This window comes from Cricetulus griseus (assembly GCF_003668045.3).
Source record: "Cricetulus griseus strain 17A/GY chromosome 1 unlocalized genomic scaffold, alternate assembly CriGri-PICRH-1.0 chr1_0, whole genome shotgun sequence".
NCBI lineage: Eukaryota > Metazoa > Chordata > Mammalia > Rodentia > Cricetidae > Cricetulus > Cricetulus griseus.
In genome coordinates this window covers 250,388,514-250,411,445 of record NW_023276806.1, presented here as the reverse complement: position 1 = coordinate 250,411,445, position 22,932 = coordinate 250,388,514, and the positions used below count along the sequence as shown (strand labels likewise).

The 22,932-nt window shown below is 37.9% G+C and overlaps 1 protein-coding gene across 1 annotated transcript in view; it reads left to right on the top strand.

Moving 5' to 3' along the window:
- The window catches only part of Kcnh8 (potassium voltage-gated channel subfamily H member 8), a 373,434-nt gene that overhangs the window by 198,705 nt on the left and 151,797 nt on the right, over window positions 1-22,932 (top strand). Inside the window, exon 6 of the mRNA XM_027394572.2 lies at window positions 20,578-20,735. Coding sequence (XP_027250373.1) covers window positions 20,578-20,735 — 158 coding nt within the window. The remainder of the gene's footprint in view (window positions 1-20,577; window positions 20,736-22,932) is intronic.

The following is a 22,932-nucleotide window of genomic DNA, read 5'->3' as shown; positions in this document are numbered from 1 at the left end:
ATTTTAATATGAATATCTCCCCATTTTATGAACATTTCTAAACACCCCTTATATCTGTATAATATTGTAGCATGCCAAATAAATGCTTAGTTAACTATATTTTAATTTTACAAATCTAAGATGATTTTTTGCCACTCAAGTAAAAAATTATAATAAGCATTACTCCAAAAACCATACTTATTCACTAATTAAATAAATCTATATTAAGTGCTTGTTATTTTCCAAATACTGCCTTGGATATGAGCTGGAAGACCAGGGCAAACAGACAAGGCCCCTTGAAGTTCTAGAATTTAGCTAATTGTGAATTTGATATGTAAATAAAAGCAGCAAGGAAATGAAATAAGTAGTTTTGGATTATAGAGATAAGGATTTATGCAAAGGGAACAGCAAGTGCAGAAAACTCCATTTAGAGCTATTTTAAAAGGAAATGAACAAAATTATTAGATAGGAATATTAGTTATATATACATTTTCAAAAGTTTTATATCACATTATTCTAAGTGATGTTTATTGGTTAATAAAGCTCTAGTCAAAATGCAATCTGTCTACAACAGGATTTATTATGGTGATATATTTAGAAATTCTTGGTGGCATTATTGCTTTCTGATTTTTTTGCAGTACTTTAAAGTGACTTCAATTAACAGAATAATTTAGATAAAATAGTATCATGATTTTTATATATTATTATTTAAACCCAAGAGTTGTATTTGTCTGACAAACACAAAGCTAACTTCACAATGCATCAAATCTGGGTCTAAGCATGTGTGAGATGCTCAGCATCTCCAGTGGTGCTCACCCCTGTTGCACCTGTAACTATAAATATGAAGGGACACATGCTCATAAAATATGAAGCAATTTGATGCTTGTTTTGAAAGAGTCAGGGTTATGAAGAGTGGAATGTTACTAAGTTTAGAAACCCAGAAGAAACTTGTGACTTCTTGATTTAGAGGAATCTCAGAGGAGAAAGGTTTGTTCCACTTGGCTATTACACTGCTATGCTCTTCTCTCCTCTTCCTGATCTTTCAAGCACAGCTAAAATCATGCCGCTCTATGAGTAGAAATTGCATTATTAAGATGATTGATGTTTCTCAATCCAACCCATGAAGTTAGCAATTGCCATTAAAGTAACCTCATCTTTCCCAATCACCTGGAGGTTTTATTTTATTTTGAAGAATGGAAGTTAAAATATATTGCATATCTATGATGTACCAAATCTGAAGAATATAGTCTTATGTCTTTAATAAAATATAATATAATAATATAAAACAAAAACCATAGCATCGAAATTGGATAAGGCAAACAAACAGAAGGAAAAGAATAGGCAAAAGAATCAGAAACACACTTAGGAGTCCCATTAGAATTGTAAACTGAAAGCTATAATGTATTCAGGAGACCTGGTGCAGTCCTGTATAGGCCCTGTCTTTGCTGGTTTTTTTTTTTTTTTTTTTTGGCTGTTTTGGTATTTTGTTTGTTTTTTGTTTTTGGTTAGGAGACTTTTAATTGCTACTTCTGTTTTTACTAAGGGCTACGTAGTTCTGTTGGAATTGCTTTTCTGATCTAGATTTAACTTTGGTAAGTGGAATCTATCAAGAAAATTACTGATTTTCCCAAGAAACCAATTCTTTGTTTCACTGACTGTTCTCTTTGTCTCTATTTTATTGATTTCAGCCCTGAGTCTGATTATTTCTTGCTATCTACTCCTTTTGGTTATGATTTCTTCTTTTTTGTTCTAGAGCTTTTACTTGTACTGTTAAGTTGCTGGTATGAGACATCTCCAGTTTTGCTATGTAGGTACTTAATGCTATGAACTTTTCTCTCAGAACTGCTCCCATTATGTCCCACAAGTTGGAGTGTGTGGTATATTCATTCTTATTCAAATGTAGAAATTCTTTGATTTCTTTCTTAATTTCTTTCCTAACCCAGTTTTTTTTTTCATTCAGCATAGAGTAGTTCAGTTTCTGTGAGTTTATAAGCTTTCTGTTGTTTCTGTTGCTGACATTCAGCTATAATCCCATGTTGGTCTGATAGAACTCAGATGTTATTTCAATTTTCTTGAATTTCTTGAGAGTTGCTCTGTATCTGAGTATATTGTCCAATTTGGAGAAAGTTCCAAGCAAAGAAGTGAAGTTTGGGTGAAGTGTTCTGTAAATGTCTGTTAGTCCACTTGATTTAAAATGTCTGTTAATTTCAGCATTTCTCATATTTATTTTTTTGGGGGTCTGGAGACCTGTCTATTGGTGAGAATAAGAAATTACAGTCTCCCACTATTGGTATGTGAGGATCAGTCAATATGTGATGTAAGCTGTAGTAGTGTTTCTTTTACAATCTTGGGTGCCCTCCTGTTTGGAGCATAGATGTTAAGAAGTGAAATGTCTTCTTGGTGAATTTTTCCTTTGATGGATATTTTGTGTCTTTCCCTATCTTTTCTGATTCTTGTTGGTTTGAAGTCTATTTTGTCAGATAGTAAAATGGCTGAGCCAGCTTGCTCCTTAGGTACATTTTCTTGGAATATCTTTACTCTGAGGAAACATCTATCCTTGATGCTGAGGTGTATTTCTTGGAGGCAGTAGAAGGATGGATCCTGTTTTTACATACATTCTGTTAGTCTGTGTCTTTTTATTGGGGAATTTAGACCATTGATATTGAGAGATCAATGACCAATGACTGTTGATTCCTTTTATTTTGTTCTAATTGGTAATGGTGATGGGTGGGTGAGTGTGTTTCCCTTCTTTTGATTTTGCTGGTCTGAAATTACTTATTCTCTTTTTTTTCATGGTTGTAGATAGCTTCCTTAAGTTGGAGTTTTCCATCTAGCATTTACCTACCAGTTGTAGGTGACTATTGCTTAAATTTGGTTTTATTGTGGAATAGCTACTTTTATACATCTATGACAATCAAAAGTTTTGTTAGGTGTAATAGTCTTGTCTGGAGTCCGTGACATCTTAAAGTCTTCAAGATATCTACCCAGGGCCTTTTGGCTTTTAGAGTCTTCACTGAAAACACTAGTATAATTCTAATAGGACTACCTTTATTTATTACTTGCTCTTTTGCCCTTGAAATTTTTACTATTCATCTTAGTTAGATATGGTTAGTGTTTTGATTACTATGTGCCAGGGGGACTTTCTTTTCTGGTATAAACTGTTTGGTATTCTGCATGTTTCTTGTACCATTATATTCATCCTTTCTTTAGGTTAGGAACATTTTCATTGTTGATAATATTTTCTGGACCTTTGAGCTGGGTTTCTTCTCTGTCCTCTATTCCTATTATTCTTAGATTTGGCCTTTTCACAGTGTCCCAGATTTCTTCAGGGTTTTGTGTCAGAGATTTTTTTAGATTTAACAATTTCTTTGACTATTTATCCATGCCTTCTATCATATCTTCAATGCCTGAAAATCTTTCTACTCTGTCTTGTATTCTGTTAGTGAAGCTTACCTCTGTAGTTACTCTTTGAATTTCTGAATTTTTCATATCCAGAATTTCTTCAGTTTGGGTTTTCTTTATTGATTCTTTTTCCATTTTCAGGTCTTGAATAGTATATTTATTTCCTTTCACTGTTTCTTCCTGGGATTCTTTAAGGTATTTATTCGTTTCCTCTTTAGGGGCCTCTATGGTCTCCACATAGGCTGTTTTAAGTTGTTTTTTTCTGTGCTTCAGCTATGTATGAGTATTCAGGGCCTGCTGTGATAGGATTTCTGGGCTCAATTGAAGACATATTTGCTGTTGTTGATTATGCTTTTATGCTTGTGTATAGGCATCTGGGATTGGGATGATTATAGGTGTAGGTACTGATTTCTGAATTGTCTTTGTTTGTTTCTGTTTCTTCTCTGGATTTTCAGAGAGTGTGGTGTCTGTGTGTTGCCTTGTAGGAAATTTCTGTTGACCTGATTCCCTGGCCTGCTCAGATGGTGTGTTCCCAGTTAATGCCAGCTGATGTTGGAGACTGGGAAAATCAAATGTGTTTGGGGAAGGAAAGTTTGAGGAGAACATCTTTGTGATCCGTTGGAAATGGAGTCAGAGGGGAAAAAAGATATCACTGCATGTCTTCTTCTACAGATTGGGGGATTTAGTGTGGGGGAACAGAGGAAGAAGTGAAGATCTTCCCTGGAAACAGAGGGAGACCTGTGGGTTATCAGAGGATGAATGCTGGAGTTGGGGGCTGGGATAAAGCAATTAGTCAGGAGAGGGAGGAGTGAGCAGAAGGCATCTGAGATTCACATGAGCTGTGGACAGGTTGGGAAGTAAGACTGCAGCTGGTGTTCATTTGAAGAGCTAGGGATGGAACTGGGGGTTTGGAGTTGTAGAAGAGGAGGGAACTGTGATGGTCTTCAGTTAGCTTTCCTGTTTCCATGGCCTGCTCAACTGCTTTTTTCCCCCAGGGAATATCTACTGGTTTTGGAGGCTAGGAAAAGAAAGTTGGAGGAGAAGGTCTCTGTGATCCATTAGAGTTGGAGTTAGAGAGGAAAGGGAGATGACAGCTGCAGAGCTGTGGATGACACTGGTGAACTAGATCTTAAGTAGAGGGAAGAAAGGTGAAGGTCTGCCACCCCAGGGTTGAAATAAACACAGAAATAGTAAAGGCACTTTAAATAAAGGAAATTTTTGTTTAAAGACAGTTAGATGAGAGGAAATATTATGGCCCCTAGGTGGGCCTAGAAATAAGTCATCATTTATTGTTCAAGTTTTTTCAAATATTAGCTGAGGGGTATCAAGTTGTTATCCAGGTGGGTTGATATAGGAACTACATAGCACAATGTAGCATACCCTCATGGTCTGGACTCTGCATTTCTGTTTTGTTTGATTTTTTTATTTTTTTCCTCATATCCTCAGCCAACTGGACCACTTGAATTTCTCCAGCTATGCCATTGATTCCCCTGATTGCACACACTTTGTGCTTTCAACTCCCAGAAAACCATACAAGACAGCTCCTTAGTTCCTCCTTACCTAGTCTCATCCACCTTGTCACTAAAGCGTCATCCCTAAAAGCCTGTCTTTCTTCTCACATGACTGTGAATCCAGGTTAGTGTTCCCTCAGGCATGGATAAGATGGTTGCTTTGTCCCATTCTTTATTCCCATAGATGTCATTATTCTCTTTGTTTGCCATTAAATATAAAGATCTATGTGCTTATCTAGTCCTAACAACTAATATTTACTATTTAAAAATATTAGCCAATAAGCAGATGTTTATCTACTCATCACATCATTCAGATATAAAAAATGAAATTGAGGTGAGCAACCACCTTATTACTCAAAGTAGGTCTGCATTGGTTTCTTTAGATGATGGATCTTTATTTTTAGACTGTTGAGAGCACACATTAGAGTCACAGGTTCTTAAATCAAGAACCACAAAATAAATGGTAGGTGTCTTGAGAACTCTCCCAAATGACACAGTAGACAGCATAAGGGAGTCCAGCAGTACTCAGTGGTAAATATGAGGAGATCATCCTTCTATGATGACAGCCCCAGAAGGAGAGTTCTGGATATCCAACTGATCAAGAAAAAGTGGTATCCCCAACTCAGCAAGACACAATGGTTACCAAATATTAAACATTTTTAATTAAGAATTGTTTACTCATTAATAGATGGTTTCATTTAATCTCATGAGACTTAAAAGACCTGGTCCCATGCTTTGGATATTTAAAAAGTACTCCAACAAAGAAGCAACTTAAGGGAGAAAGGGTTTATTTTAATTCACAGTTCCAGAGAAGTTAAGGCATGCACTTCAAACAGCTTCTTTCAAAGTTGTGAAGACATCTGTGGTACATCTTGAGTTAGAGGTAAGGCTGCTACATGTTTGTCATTGACTTTGATGGCGTTATCAGAAAAGGAAGCTGATAGATGTAAAGTCCATGCCATGGAGAGAAGTTTTTCAAGGTGGTATCAGGTAAGAAACTCAGCATCCACCCACCCCCAGTTCCTCCTTGCAGGACAAAAGCACTGCATCTTTGGAATAAAAAGCTTTGAAAGACCTTCTACAAATAAAACCATCTTACTTAGAATCAGGGCTGAGCATAAATGTACTGGATTCCTGGTAGCTTATATTTGATAATTTCAGGAAATTGGTACCGAATGTTTAAAAGAAGATATTTCTGAGAATTGACTCTGATAGTAAGTAAAATTGCTTTGCTGAATTCAATTTTTATTAGTAGCATATTTTATTATAAATCCATGTTAGATCCCGCAGGGACATGACATTTTATCATATGACCACATATAGCTGTAATAAGCAATTATTATTTTAAATAATACACAAGGAATATATGCACATCTTAAAATTGATAACTTTGGGCTAACAGCATCATCTAGTTTGATTTTCATAGAAATCAGTATTTCCTTGGTGTTCTTCTGCAGAAACTGCAAAAGTTTTGTTTTCAATGGTTAATCATGAAGAAACTGTCATTTACTTTTTAGTTGACCAGTAGCAATATCTAAAGTTAGTGATTTAAAAATTAAGTGTGAAAACATATAGTCTGTCTATAGATACATGGCATTGATGTAAACACACAAGGAGATCAATCTGAGTGCACAACCAAGGAAGCACATGGGAAGAGGTAGAGGGATGTTTTTGTTTTTGTTTTTGCTTTAAGTGATAATACAATGGAAATTCTAAACTACACTGAAAAGCTAGATTATAAATAAAATAGAAGATGTTCCAGGCAATGACAAATTGGTAATAACTAAAACAAGAGATACTAATGGCTGGGAGGTAAAAAGGAGACAGTATTTCATGTTGCTTCACTGTAAGGCACATTCATGTCATGTGATGATCCACACTTTCATGGCACTATATGTCCCATGTATCCACATCACATATTGATCTATTTGTCCATATCACACAATGATAACAACATACATTTGTCTATACCATGGGATGATCCACATGTACACACACACACACATATGCATACTGAAATACATGTAGTTGTGCACACATATATGCATACCCAAATACATACATACATACATACATACATACACATACATATTTTTGGTTTCTGATTTGGATATTATGTGTATTGTTGCACGTGTTTGAGGGAGATAATGTCAAAACAAAGTCCCTACCTCAAAGAGATTAATATTTATTCTGGAGACAAATTTGAATGATCATGGCCTGGGAAACAAGGAGCTATGTTATTGCAGGTACCTTGTTCCTACACCGAAGGAGTGTCATGAAGTGACACAAGAGCAAAATAAAATTTAAAAAAATCATTAATCAATTTAAAGATACCTTGGTGAAAACCTCAGAGAGGTAGTTACAGCAAGATGGAGAAAACTTTCCTGTAGACATCAGATGCTATCTGATGACATTCTTAGCTTTTGGGTCCGTGGAAGCTAGTGATCTGTTCTGTTAATAAATTTCAAAAGGTTTTACCTATTAGTCACAGGATGTTAGTTCTGACATGAAGTATAAAGTTAGCTCAAGATACACTGTGAATGAGCATCATTCAAACCTCTCCATATCACTGAAGCACTATCAGCCAATCAGTCTTTTCAAAGCTTTCTTGTAGGAGTTCACAATACAAGGCCAGTTTCTCATCATCTCACTATGGCTCAAGGGTCTGAAAATGCTGTGGCAATATAAAGATATTTTCTTTTGTTTGAAATAGTCAAATGCTAATAAAGGTCCATTCTTAATCTGAGAATCAAAACACATACATACTTGTCTTGTGTCTGTCTGCCCAGTCTTGCAAGTCCAAACATCTCAGCTGAGATGTCCCTGCAAACCATATGAAAAGGAGATGCAAAGGAAAACTACTAAGGGGTGGGGGTTCAGAACTGGGCGAGCTGCCTCTTTTGATGGTCAAAGAATGCTGAGACTAGTCATCCAGACACTTTTCCAGGTGTGAGGAAATGCTGCCAAGGGGTTGGTAGGAGAAAGAAGGCAATTAACATCAAATTATCTGGGCAGGGATGGGGAATAGGGGTGGGTAATACAGTGAGTGTGTGTGTGTGTGTGAGGTGGAGAGAGAGGAGGAGGAAATCTTACACAATAATTTTGTAGTTGAGGTTGACTGCGGATCTTCCATCTTGAATAGCTTGCTTCTAAAGTCACTTCCTCCGTCTTTGCTCCCTTCAACAGCAAAACCCAGCAAGCCAACAGAGCAAGAACAAGCAAGTATGTATGACTTCATGAGTATCCTGCAAGCTTGTCACATACTACTTCCATTGCAACAGCACAGACATGAAGTCACACCTATATCAATGGGTAGCCTCGTCCCAGCTACAGTCCTATTACTCTGGAATAAAAGGAGCCAACTATTTTTGGATATATTTCATATTGAATTTTAGAGTCACATTATAAGGCTTTTAGACAGAAGGAAAGAAGAGAAAAGCAATTTTAAATATTCGATGCAATTTCCCTCATCTTTGAACTAAGGAAGAATATGTAATAAGAACTGAAATAAGGGGCCATATTCTGAGACTTTCTGAGCTGATCTTTTACATTTCCTGTAGACTAGGAAGGTTATTAATTTGAATTATTTGATTCATTGATGAATTGTACTGGTGCTTAAATCTAAGACCACACAGGCTGTGCAAGCTTTGTACCATTGATCTAGATTCCATTCCTGCTTTTTCTTAAAAATTTAAAGTCACATTTAGTCATTTAATTGTGTGTGTGTGTGTGTGTGTGTGTGTGTGTGTGTGTGTGTGTGTGCTTTGCACAGGTAGGGTATGTGGAGGTTACTGTTATATCTAAAACCAGGAGCTAACACAGAGATGTTGTAAAGCAAAAATGTAATAATGGCCAGGCTGAGTAGGGACACATGGATCTCCCAGAGAAGGGGAAATAGAGGTGATCTTCTGGTTGGACTGTGGGAGGCGGGGCATGGGATCTTGAGGGATTGGGTTTGGGGGGTGAGTGTGGGGGGTAGAGTGCTGAGAGAGGTAACAGGAAAGGGGACCTTTAGGGAGTCTGTAGAAGCCTGATTCAAAGGAAACAAGGGTGGCCCCAGCTAAGACTCCTGGCAGCAGCGGATAAATAGCCTGAACTGGCCATCCCCTGTCATGGGACAGGTTGTCAGAGGAGAGCCTGTATCCAGTGACTGATGGAAGCAGATTCAGATGGCCATGGCAAATATTGGGCCAAATTCCAGGACTCCTGCTGAGGAGAAGGAGGAGGGATTGCAGGAGCCAGGGGGCTCAGGGACATTAGAGGAAAACCCACAGAAAAGATTAGCCTGGTTCATGGGTACTCACAGTCTGAACCAACAACTGGGGAATCTGCATGGAACAACCTAGGCCCTCTGCATATATGTGGCACTTGTGTAGCTTCGTCTGTTTGTGGGACTCCTTGTAATGGGAGCAAGGCTGTCCCTGGTGCTTTGGCTGGCTCTTGGGAACCTATTCCTAATGCTGAATTGCTTTGTCCAGCCTGAACACAAGGGGCAGGGCTTGGTCTTGGGGCAGCTTTATATGTCATGCTTTGGTAATGCCCTTGGGAGGCCTGACTCTTTCTAAGAAAATACAGAAGATTTAAAGGGAGTAGAAAGAGGAGGGTGGGGAGGCTGCGGTGGGGATGTAAAATAAATAAATTTATAAAACTAATGGCCAGGCCATATTTTGAGTTTCCTGTAGTAGAATGAAAGTGGCTCAAATTAAACACATAGTAGTCTTTTTACTAAGTGATCAAGTGATTAAAAGTAGAATTCTGCTGTTATTTTTACGGGTTTATGGCCAGACAGTTAACACGCCACAAAACATTTTATAGTCAGTCAATTTTCAGAACAATGGAAACAATTTATGATGTATAATTCATGAGATTATTGAGGAAGAATCAGTCAAAAATGTTGACTTCTAGTTAAGGACATGATCAAAGTCTAGCATTTTTTAACTAAAAAGAAAATGAAGTCAGCTGTCCATTAACATTAGCAAACACTTGTAGGAATTTGTTCTCTCTTTCCATGTGGGTTCTAAGGATTGAACTCTAGTCATCAGGCTTGGCCATAAACATGCTTACCCACTAAGCCATTTCATTGGACTCCTCTCTGGGCTTTTACTTTCTAAGATGAGTGTCACTAAGAAGAAACATTGAAATGCTAGTGAAGCAATTACTAGTGAAGCTAGTGAAGAAATACATTAGCTTAAGAAATAATATTCATTAAAGTCACACTCAGTCAAACCATGTGGAAGTAAGATGAGGATCTTGGCTATACTTCCATGGCTAAAATGATGCTTCAGAAAAGAAATTCTTGAGGATCTTTGTAGTTTGTGGCCATCTTCATTCCTGAGTACTGAACTGTGTGTGTTGCACTTCTGACCAATAAAGATCATGCACATTTATCCACAAGGCAAACATCTGTGAGGCTATTTCATTGTGATTAAAAGTATTAACCTGAGCTGGGCGTTGGCACACACCTTTATTCCCAGCACTCGGGAGGCAGAGCCAGGCGGATCTCTTTCAGGTCGAGGCCAGCCTGGTCTCCAGAGCCAGTGCCACGATAGGCTCCAAAGCTACACAGAGAAACCCTGTCTCGAAAACCCAATATATATATATATATATATAATATATATATATATATATTATATATTAACCTGAATAACATCTTTTCTGCACACATGGGCAAAACATTTTTAATGAATCACTGTGTTTCTTCCAAGATTTGTTTATTTATCATTATATTTTCTTAACTTGTGTCCTGTGAACTATACAGAGTGATGGAAGGAGACAAAGGCACCAAGCATGAAACTAGTCCTGCCACTAAACGTGATCTTTGCAGATAACCTGAATTTGGAACACTCAGGCTAACACGTTGTTAGCAGGACATATCACTGGTTTTACAGTGACACTATGTGGACTAAAAACAGTGAATGCACATGAAGCAGATGAAAGATCCTTGTCACAAAATAATGTAATAAATACTGATCATTATTAGTGTTTTATTGGCACAACACCAGGCCTGAATGATGTATTCCAAGTCTGTAAAGTAGAAACAGAAATGACAGTGAGCAAATTAGACAACTCAGATAAGCCACTTCTAGATCCTGATTCTCAGTTTAAAAACCTGTAAATCCAGAGGCAGTGATGCTGAAAGCTTATCCTGCTGCCCACAACACAAGGAATTCAGCTCCTCTTTCTATACTGTCAGCCACTTTGCTGTATGGCTATTAAGAATTTCCTAGCTGCCCAGATGTGCTAGGGTCTGCTGTGATAATGGTAGAAGATTTACATCTCAAGCATGCTCTGTGTTCACAGTGGGTCAGTTGTGGTCTCTGTCAGGTGCGTGCTGAGAGTTTTACATAGGTCCTCTGGAAGGGGAGCCAGGGCTCTTAACTGATAACCCACCTTTCCAGACCCTATTAAAGTCTTTTTTTTAAATTAAAGCTCAACATCTAATTTGGATTAAAACATGCTTGGAAAAGTCAGTAATTTATCGAGAGCCCAAATCACTAGTTTTTCAAATGATACCCAAAAGGCTTTTGATATTGCTTAGTAAAGCAAAAGCCATGTACAGGGTCAGTGTAATACAAGTGAATAGTTACGGGTAGTAAAGGAAGAATTTCAATGGTGATGTACTAGGAATTTTTGTATTTACTTTGACTCAATATTACTTCATTGAACATATAAATATGTGTCATCAAAAGATAGTGAGAATATGAAAGGCTGTGGTAAAAGCAAAGGCATTTTTATTTTAGGTGATTTGCTTTTCTTTGAGTCCCAAGGACTTCAGGTAGGGTGGGGAAACACAGACCTTCCATAGCAGTATTTAATTTGTGGGAACAGTGAAAATGATTGTTTCAGTTGGAAAGTTCTGGGTAACTGGATTCTGAGAATATTAGTGGAAGGACACCATTGCTGATGCCCCACATTGGGGCTGCGCTAGGATACTCAGTTGAACTCTTAGTACCTCATGGTCTTCTTTACTATGTTAAGATATTTAACTTTTTTCTAAATATAAAGGAGGTAGTTTGGTGCCTCAAAGTGAAGCAAAGGACATAAAAAAGACAGCTGATGCTCGCACCCCTTCCTCTGTGGTACTTGGCTGTGAAATCTACCAGACTAGAGATTAGATAATATTTTATGCTTTGTAAAGAGTAAGCCGACTGGCATCAGCAAGGCTCAGTTGAGAGAAATGAATGTTCCCAGTACAGGAGCTGGAGAGAGAAGATTGGTGATTGTGGTGGTTTGAAAGAGATGTCTCCCCTAGTCTCAGACATTTGAGTGCTTTGTTCCTAGTTGGTGTCACTGTTTGTGGAGGCTTAGGAGGTATTTTTGAGGAAGTATGTCCCTGGAGGTAGACTTATAGAGATTAAATACTCAGGCAGATTTGAATTCATTCTCTTTGCTTTGTGCTTGTGATTCAAGAAATGAGCTCTCAGCTTCTGCTGAGTCAATATGCCTGCCATCTTCTGCCTCTACACTTCCATTGTATACTCGAACCCTCTGAAATCATAGCCAAATAAGCTTTCTTCTATACTTTGCTTTGGTCATGGTGTTTTATCACAGCAACAGAAAAGAGGCTACAACTGTGAATATTTACAGAGGACCTTTCGGGTGAGCAAGGATAGTGTGCTCTGTACTGCTGCTAAAAGTGAAATTTCAGCAAAGGGAACAAAGTCACAGGTAGTAAGCCATGCACTCTGACTTGAAGAAAAGACAGCCTAATGATGGGCAAGTAGGATGGGATAGATAGGGAACCAGGCATGGTGACACAGGTTTCCATCCCAGCATGTAAGAGGCTAAAGCAAGAGGATCATCAGTTCAACCTGGACTACACGGCTAGCTAGGCCCTGTCTCACAGCCAAAACCAAACAAAAGCTCCAGAGGGCTTATTGTTGCTATGATAAAATACCATAACAGAAAGCTATTTATAGAATAAAGTGCTTACTTTAACTTAAAGTTCCAGTAGAAATAGAGTCGTTCATGGCAGAACGGGACATGGCAGTAGGAGCACGAGGCCTGCCTAGTAGTCAGAAAGCAGAGAAACCACACTTCATCTACACAAAAGGAGCAGAGAGCAATGGGAAAGGAAGTAGGACAAGGCTATCAACCCTCCAAAGTCCATCTGCAGTGACGTACTTCTTCCAGAAAGGCTCCACCTCCTACATGTTCTGTAATCTCAAATGGTGCCTCCATTTTGGAATTATTTTTAAATTATTTCTAACATATGAGCCTATATGGGATATTTCTCACTAAAAGCACAATATATTGGCATCCCTACATAAGGCAAACCATTAGGATACAGGACTTCTAGGTCCCTTTCCTTGAAATACAACAATATGTCAAGGGTGATGAAGGATGCCATGATGTATGTGAGACCCCATGACAGCAGTGGCCTGACCCACTGACACAAAACAGAAATAACCATCAGCATGGGTCCAACTCACTTCATATGGTCCTTCCCCCCCAAATCTTTTTGTTGTGAGTCCTGTCTCCCACTGAATCTATTGCTCTTTCTTTTCCATAAATCGTTCATTTTAGAGTAAGAAAGAGAGACAAATTCGGACATGCTAGGCAGGGGTAAGATGACAGGAAATTTTACACCTAGTGGTTCATTCTAGTCCTTGTTAGGATTTCCATCCCCCCAGTCTCTTGATCAATCTTCTCTCTACTTATTGTCCCCACACACTATGGCCCACATGTGCTATGACATTGTGCTATGCTAAAGGACTACCTCACAAGCAATGGAAACAAGCAGAGTATCTTTAGAACATCAGCTGGAGCTGCTTTAGTTAAATGTCTTTCTACCCACACTGTAACACATCAATTAATTTTTAAAGAAATGGCTAAATGAAGTTAGTAATTATTTATATGAAGAACACAGGCCTTGTGCACACCATTATATTTTAATTTACTTTTGAACAGTAAGACAATATGATTTTTAAATTATTTCCCACCTGACATGAAGGTTAATAAAGTAATCTACTCATTTATGCAGTATCAAATTTACCCGTCCTTTCATTTTACTTGAAACTATGGACATTCTAATGACTTTACTGTATAGGAAATCAAACTCAGGAGAAAAATGAATGTAACTTCTTTGTTTTTCATCTCAGACACATAGCAAGTTAGTGGGAGGAAAAAGAAATACTTTTGAAAGTCTTAAAAGAAAGAAAATAGCATACCCAGTTATTTTTATTGTTTGTCTTTAATTGAACTATCTAAAACATGATGAATGCAATAAGGCAAATTATCTCAGAATATTATCTGTGATCTGTATCCTCAGAGAACTCATTAATATCTTCATTTTGGTGCAGTAGATTAGGATCACCCTTTGTAAAGTCTGTAAACCACAGAATGCCCGTAGCTCTCTGTCTTTCTACTTGCTAATGGCTCATTACATAGGATACCCAAACCATGGAGCACAATGGATGATGTATCACATATAGACAAATGAGGAAATAAAAATTTTTGAGGAGGAAAATTCTTTTCAGTTAGTTTCCTGTGGTTTGGGGAGTGTTTTTCTTGGATCAAATGATGTGTGTTTGCTACATTTGCATTGTTGTGGATGGAATTCCAGAAGGACTTCTTAAAGGGTTTATTTTTGGCTCCTGCGTTTTAAAATGTAGTTCATCATAGTTGGCAAGGTGTAATAGAGCAGAGCTGCTGACACCAGAAAACACTGAGAGTGAGGCTGGGCTACAAACACACTATTCTCTGCATGCCAATCACTGTGTCAGAAACTCAGCAGGGTCAGGCCTGTTTAGGACTTTGATGGGGGAGAATGAGACTTAAGGTTCAGGGAAAATCTCCTCCTAATGACCTACTTCTTCTTGAGCATTTCATTGCACTAATCTAAGGTAATTCTCTGTAAGGAAAGTCATTGGTGCAACACTCTTTACTTTTTGATTATAGGAAGAAACTGAGATTAAGTATGAAAAGAGCAGCTCTTCATTGTGCAGTTGCTTGACTGCCCAATAGCAGAGTGGATATACAAACTGGAAAAGGTGAAGACCTTTGTGAATATTCCAGAACTACATTTTTCATTATGCTTGACAATAAGTATTTTGTTGTTGATGTTTTGACATCAGTTACTAAAAGATGATACTAGTTACTTAAATCAATCACTGCACCATTTTACCAGGTTCCTGAAAAAATGCAATCTTTAGATTATAATTCAGTGAGTTTCCCCTTTGAAAACAAACAGTATTCAAGTTTCAAATACAGGCTAATAAAAACAGAACCCTAAATGTTTCCATTAGTGTTGTCACTATCTGTTCACAAAAGTTTATGATTGCTTCCTTTTCATGCTAGAGCTAGCAGGCTGCTTTTCATCGAGTAAATTCATTAGACTAATAACTTATTTTATAAAAGCTTTCTAAATTAGTGTTGAAAAGTCTAAACTTCTGGTTTGTTTTTTGTCTCCCACATAAGCACATATGCTTAAAAAGGGGTGCTGTGTCAATTAAGTAAATGTTCCCTTTATTCAGGATTTCTGTTTGTTTTTGACATTTAGGGAGGTATGCCATTATGTAGAAAACACAGAAGGCTTTCCGTGAAATTTGTGAGAGATATGGTACTGAGTTAGTAACCATGCAAGAAATTATCACTGCAATTGTTTTGTATCTTGAACTTTTTCTTGTATGCACATGTCCATTTTGTTAGTATTTGTGCTTGTGTGTGCTATGGCATGTGTGGAAGTTCTAGGACAATTTGATGAAATCAGTTCTCTCCTTCTATCATGTTATTTCCAGAAATCAAACTTAGTTCATCAGCCTTGGCATCGAGTATCATTACCCACTGAACCATCTTTGTAGGTTCATTTCTTCAATTTAATATTTATCCCTTTTCAATTGACACACATTAAGTGTGTCACGTATACATGTATTAAACTGCTCAATGCTGCAAAAATCTGTGAGCTTATAACATTGAAGAGGAGGTATACAAAGTTCACATCACTCAAGTGTCTGGTGGCATTCTCTCTCTGGCCACTGTGTCCAGGCATGGTGGTGTAGTGATCCTGGGTCACCACCACATCTTACCCTGTGGTAGAAACCACCCGGGCACTTCAATCTTGTGTGAGCATTCTTTTCTGTCAGCATCACCCTTTCATGTTCTAAGTGTTGGCAATGCAAGTGTCCAGATATATTTATTTTTAATGAAATGTGATGTTTAATAATAACAGTTTTGTATGCTACCTTACCATAGGCTACAATTATAATTTGTGTATTGAGGGTCACTGAGACAATGATTCCAGACTGTTAATGTGACTGGTCTCCACCAAGGCACAAAACCCAAAGTTCTGAATTGGAACTCAGAGGTGTGGAGTTCAACTACTCCTATGTTAGTTACCTGCAAAATTTAAGTGTGTGTGTACTGTTGTCATCTGTGTGATTCTGGGCAAATTACTTCATCTCTTTTATCACTCGGTTTCCCTACTTGCATAGGGGAATGATGAAACTGTGTATGTCTTGGTATTGTTTCGAAGAGTCAATGAGATCATGATTCTCAAGAATTAAAACAGCATTGTGCACTACTGAGTACATATATGTTTTTATAATTACAAACATAGTATAAGTCCTCTATCATGTCATCTTACCCTTGATGAGCAACAAATGACATGGGAAATTTGTGCATTGTTTTTGCTGCCTAGCAAGTAGCCACAGATGTAAAACAGTGTTTGTTGACTGTCTCACTGTCTGTGTAACACAGGAAACCAGGCATAGCTTAGCAGCATGTTCACTGCACATAGATTTGCATGGCTCAAGAGCAAGTTGCAGCATTGCAACTTGGTGTGTGCTCTTTTCTGAACCTCACATTTCTTCCCTAAACCTGTATGGTCATTGGGAGAATTTGTATCTGTGTGGTTTCAATTCTCAAGCTCACATTTCCTTCCCTCCTCCATCCCTCCCTCCTTCCCTCCTCCTTCCTTCTTCCTTCCTTCTTCCATCCTTTCTTCCTTCCACCCATCCTTCCTCCCTCCTTCCTTCCTCCTTCCTTCATCCCTTCCTCCCTCTCATCCTTCCTTCCTTCCTCTTTTATAACTTTTAAAATAATGTATCTGCTTTATTTTATGAGCATTAGTATTTTGCCTGCATGTGTGTCTGTGTGAGGTGTTGCATCCTGGAATTACACTTAGTTGTGAGCTGACATGTAGGTGCTGGGTATTGAACCTCAGCCCTCTGGAAGTTAAAAGCCAGTGCTCTTAACTGCTGAGCCATCTCCCCAGCCCTTGAATATATTCCCTTAATGATTCAGTTTTTATATTATGGACTTTGATGCAGTTTTCTATTTTTTATTCTTTGAAAGTTCCATACACATACATTATGATATCTAATTATTTTATCTGCCCACCATCCCATCTCTCATTCCTCTTCCCTCTCCTGCTCAAACTTTTTTCTTTTTAAATGACTTTTGTTCGGGGTGAATAACATTCAAATCTAGTTAGCTTTAGTCTTCTACATGTGAATATCTACTTTCCCAGCACTATTTGTTGAAGAGGTTTTGCTTTGTTTTTTCCCTCTCAATGTATGTTTTTGTTCTATACTGAGAATCAGTTTACTGAACATTGGTGTGTTTATTTCTGAGTAGCCTATTCTATTCCATGTCTGCTTTGTTCCAGTGCCACTCAACTTTGTCACTGTGGCTCTGTAGTAGAATTTGAGATTAGGTTGTAATATCTTGGCATAAAAGAAAATAATAAATAGAAAAAAACAAAAGAATATTCAAAAAGTAGAAAGGCAATAAGCAAAGGAAAGATATGAAGTGAAGGCCATAATTTTGTTGAAACGGAAAAAGGATGTATATAGAGAGAATAAAAGAAAGCAACAATTAGAGGAAGAGAATGGGAGGGAAGGGCAACAAACAAGAAAGTCACTAATAGAACCAAAATGGTACTCTGTGCGTGTGTGTGTGTGTGTGTGTGTGTGTGTGTGTGTGTGTGTGTGTGTGTGTGTGTGTGTGTGTGAATAAACTTAGAAAATAGGACAATAAAGAGGAGGGGGATGAGAGGCCATGTGCTGCCTTGCCGGGGTGGGGGTGGCCATGCCGTGTATGACTGAAACCTCCCTTGCCAGGTTTTATACTTTTTCCTTCTCTGCTCAGTTCTGCAGCCCTTGGAGAAGGTGGAGGTTAACGGTATTCCCTCTTTTCTGTTTTACATGATGCTCACTTTGCATCAGTGAGAATTGTTTAGGACCAGAGCTGGATGGAATAGCTTTGCATTCCTGGCCACTACTGCATGGTAGCTTGGAACCAAAGTTACTTCAGAGTAAGATTCTGGAGGAAAGATTGAGTCAATGCACTGGTAGCTCCTCTTTCCATCTAGATCTCAGACATTCCACAGAGAGGATCAAACTGCAGACTGAGCTGCATTGAGGAGGCACCACCACTTCCATGCCATTCCACTTAAGCAGCTCTGGTTCACAAGGTTAAGTCAATTGTGTGGATCATGCACTTCTGCTCAGTTCACTGATCCTCGTTGGGGCCCGCTAACCCTTCCTGTTAATAATGAGCCTCATTTCTTGATTCCAACTGGAATCACCTGCCTGCATTTTCTAGCTTGCTTCACCATGACTTATCACACAGTGGGTATATTCTGGTGGTGTAGAAATATTTGCTATGGATTCCAAGAGAAAAAGCAGGGACTTTGCCCAAAGCAACACATTGTACCAGCTGCCTTTTAAACAGTTTTTACTTGAGAAACAAGGATGCTCCCTTCAAATGGTCCTTCCATTCTTCATCAGTTTTTAGGTCGTGCTTTCTTCTGCTTGTCTCCCCCACAGTTTCACACCCCACTGAGGAGATGTGCTGTGGTGTTTGCTTCTGAGACATAGAAAACTGGAAGTGCTACTTGTTTCTAACCCACCATTGTGGATCCTCTCTAATAGACACATACTTAGCAAACATCAGTCTTGGGTTTCACATAGCACCTAGAGGCCACCAATTGGCCCTGCTACATGGTTAGCTCCATGATATGCTTGTTATTTTTTACTCATTATATTTTAATCCCCTGTCACCAGCTGAAGGAAAGACTCTTCAGAGGGCTTGCCTGGGTAGGCCCCTCAGCAAAGCCCCCTTCAGCTTGCAAGTGTAGCCTGACAATGGACGCATTTTGCTATGTACACAAATTCTACTGGCAAATATCTGTGTTCAGGAGGGTGGTCAGGGCATGGATGCTTAGTCTATTACAGAAGGGTGAGCACAAAATGAAGATCAAAATGAAATTCAAATTAATAATGAGCATAACCATAAGTTTTTTAAATTTTGTTTTTGTTTTTAACAGTTTTAAATATTTTCTCTATTGGTGAATAATCTCATAAATAATATGAAATATGATCATATCCACCTATATCTCCACGTCTAATCCCCTAACAAAACTTTGCACCTTCTTGTTCCTTTTGTTGTTGTTGCTTTGCTGGGGCTTAACCAATGGTTAGTTTTTAACAGCCAACATTATGATCATGGTGTCAACACATCTTTCATCTCACAGAAGTCTGTTCTTATTTTTAATAGTTTAAATTAGCCACAGAGCCTGGCATTGGTGGCACATGCCTTTAATCCCAGCACTTGGGAGGCAGAGGCAGGCAGATCTCTGTGAGTTTGAGGCCAGCCTAGTGTACAGAGAGAGTTCCAGGACAGGCTCCAAAACAATACAGATAAACTTTGTCTCGAAAAACAAACAGAACAAAAAATTAGCCACAGCATATGCTGGTTCACCCATTCTGTAACTTGGAGCTTTCACTATTTTGTAATTGCTTCAATTCCTAGTTTTGTTAACTGATATACTGATTTCCCCATGTATCCTGATTTGGTTTGTGAGGAGTTGAACCAATGTATTACCCCAAAATAAAGCTCATGGAGTAATGTCTTTAGGTTAGAGTCAGCTGCCTATACGTGGCATCCACTTATGTGTGTAGCCACCCTGAATTCCCTGTGATCTGCATGTATTTTGTCTTAAAGAAAACATACATCTAAATGAAAGTAAGATATCAGCCTGAGAAATACTCACTTTCACAGAGGCCTTCAAACTTAAGAAAGCATGCTTGGTTGTGGGTTTGTTCTTTGACTATGAGGGTATTGTGTATAGTAAAAAACTCAATAACCACATAACAAAAGAATTATATAGGAAAAGTTTAAAATGATTGCATAAAATACAAGAACAGAATGGGAAATATTAAGCTATAGATCCAAATTAATATCTGCTGTAATTGGTAAGAGATGTGACTTCAAGCAAAGGGTGAATTTCTTGTACACAGTGATTTTCTAAACTTTGTATATGGAATTAAGTAGTGTTACACACCTGACAGCTGTTGGCTACAATGATATTGATGAATTTGTTTCTATCTCTACCATGGGGATGGAGCAATCTCCAGACAAGCTCTAGAACATTGCATGTTGGGCACTTTGTAATGTCATCACTGTTCTGATGGCTGTAATTGTTCAGTTATTTGGACAGTGTCCCAAGTGTCCTTTGCCCTTCTTCCATATTTTCCTCTTAGTTTACATTGAATCCATGAGGACTCTAAGCTGAAATAGCTTAAATTTACTTTTTGATTGATTTTGTATAATTATATATACATATCTTATTCCTTCTTCCCTAACTGCCTTCCTAGATTCCTCTCTTCCTTTATTCTCCTTTTCATTATTTTTACTCTTTCTTTTCCCTCAATTTTTCTTAATTATTGTTTTTCCCAAGCAGATATTATTCTAAATTTCCGAACAACTTATGTCAGCAAGTCTGGCCAAGTTATCTTTGAAGCGAGATCTATTTGCATCCACTACGTCACCACCTGGTTCATCATTGATTTGATTGCTGCCCTGCCCTTTGACCTCCTGTATGCTTTCAATGTCACAGTGGTGAGTAGAGACATCTTCCATGTGGCCTTTAAGTGCTGCGCTTGATTTTCTTATGTTTGGTGTTAAATATCATTGACAGTCTGTGCTCCCTAGGGTTCATGTCCTCTGTAGTAAGTATTCTGAGACATCCAGTGGCTCACAGGCCAGATTCTCCACTTGAGGAGGTGAATTACTTCTAATATCTTCCTTCAATACTCAGGACTAGATATAGCATATGCAGAAAGAAAACCTGAATTTATCTTAAATTTTGACTTACTAAACAAATCCTTTAATACCAAACCACCTCTGGGGATAGAAGCATCACTGTAGATTCCTAAAAGGAAATCAGCTGGAGCATGTGGTGGGAAATTGAAAAACTTTTCTTTAACTGTCTCTATTATTTTGTTATTCATCATCAAAGCTAACTGAAGACTGATCAAAGAAAGAGGAATGCTAGAGTTAGAATAAGGGAATTTACCAAATTAAATGGCGCAGCCTCAACATAAAATTCATACTTGTATCCCCTCTTCTTTCAGCTTATCACCATGTCTCCTCACAAGGAAGAAAGTGCTCCAATTGCAGTAGTAACTATTTTTACCTTCACTGATGAACATTTTTAAAACCCGTCAAGTACTTCTTTATAACCAGAGAGATGTAGACCAATTTTGATTTGGCACATGGATTTGCTGTAGTAACCAATTTTAGCCTGTAAAAACAAACATAGTTAACTTTAGTTCAAGTTAAACAAATTCCTTTGCCAGTTGATACCCCTCATATAAATCATATTTTTTGAAGAATTTAATGACTTGGTTTCCAAGAGTACCAAACTGATCAGAATTTCAAATGCAAACATCATTGACTTCAAGATGAAACTACAACTTCTATCCCAACTGCTTAGTGCAAACTTACATATTTGCCTATCTGTTAATTGTCTGTGTCATAAGAGTATCATTTGTCTTTTTTTGTTGTTTTGCTTTGAGTTGAGAGCTTAAGTGTTATTTCGTTAGTAGGAAAGCTACCAAGAAAGAAAAGTTTATGAGTCAACATGACACTGTGATTTCCAAAGCACTTTTGGAGATTGAATTTGTCTAGATAAGTACCATAATGAAAATACAGTGACTTAAAACAAGGATTTTGAAAAACTGAAAAATAATCTAAAAGTAGTATATAAGTTAAAAAATGTTTATGAAAGTATTTTGAATTCCCTGGCCAAATGGTCAAAATAAATTCTGTTTAACACAGTTTGGTTTTAAATTAATTTGCTGCTTTGCTATTAAATATTAATAGAATTTTTATGGTCTAGTTTTCTCTGGGTACTGAAATAAGATAATTTTAAATATGTATATGTAATATAGAATGATAAATACATACAAGAGACATTCAGTGTATTCTATACAATTGACACTATTGTTGTCTAAATTAACAGGTAAGATTCTTGTATTTGGTGACAGTTTCACTGATCCCTCCCCTTTTTGCTCAGTGTCTTGGGAATCTTGGATAAATGCTTTGGGAAATGCTATAAGTCAGGAAAAATAACAAGAGGGAGAAGGAACTTTTACCAGAAACATTGTTGCTGCTTTCCACAGGCCTGGTCATTGAAAAAGCAGCACAAATCTGCTATCTTTAACAAGTTAATAATTATAAAATGTTCTGTTTGAACAGAAAAGCTTATTCAAGATATTTTGCTCCCTTTCCAAGAAAACATGTGATGAGAACAACTTGTAAGAAATGTTCTTAGACATGGAAACTAAAATAAGGCTACTTCTACCAGATTTTAAATGTGTCCAGTGAATACATTTCCATAGAAGGAACTCAAAATGCAGCATGGACATTGAAAGTGCTCTGTGGGCTTCAGCTCTGCCTGCTCCTAGTTGCCCTTAGCAAATGTTTCCAGTACATTCGTATATCCACCTATTGAAATCTACAGTGCATCTTACAGTGAAAGGTTCTGTGAGAGACAAAACTAAGAATGACAAAGTGGAAAGGCAAAGGTATGGATCATTTGTCATTTGAGGAACAAAGAAAACTTCACAAAATGGGCACAAAACTTCTACAGCTCCTGAGCAGCTTAAAAAGATTTTCTGGCATCAGAAAAGATCTTTTATTCCCACCCCTCTCTCACATATACTTCTGTTCCCCCAGCTGACGGCCTGGAAGACAGACATGTCCAGTTGGTAAAAGTGGAAAGTGCTACTAGTGTGGATAGATACACCTGTCA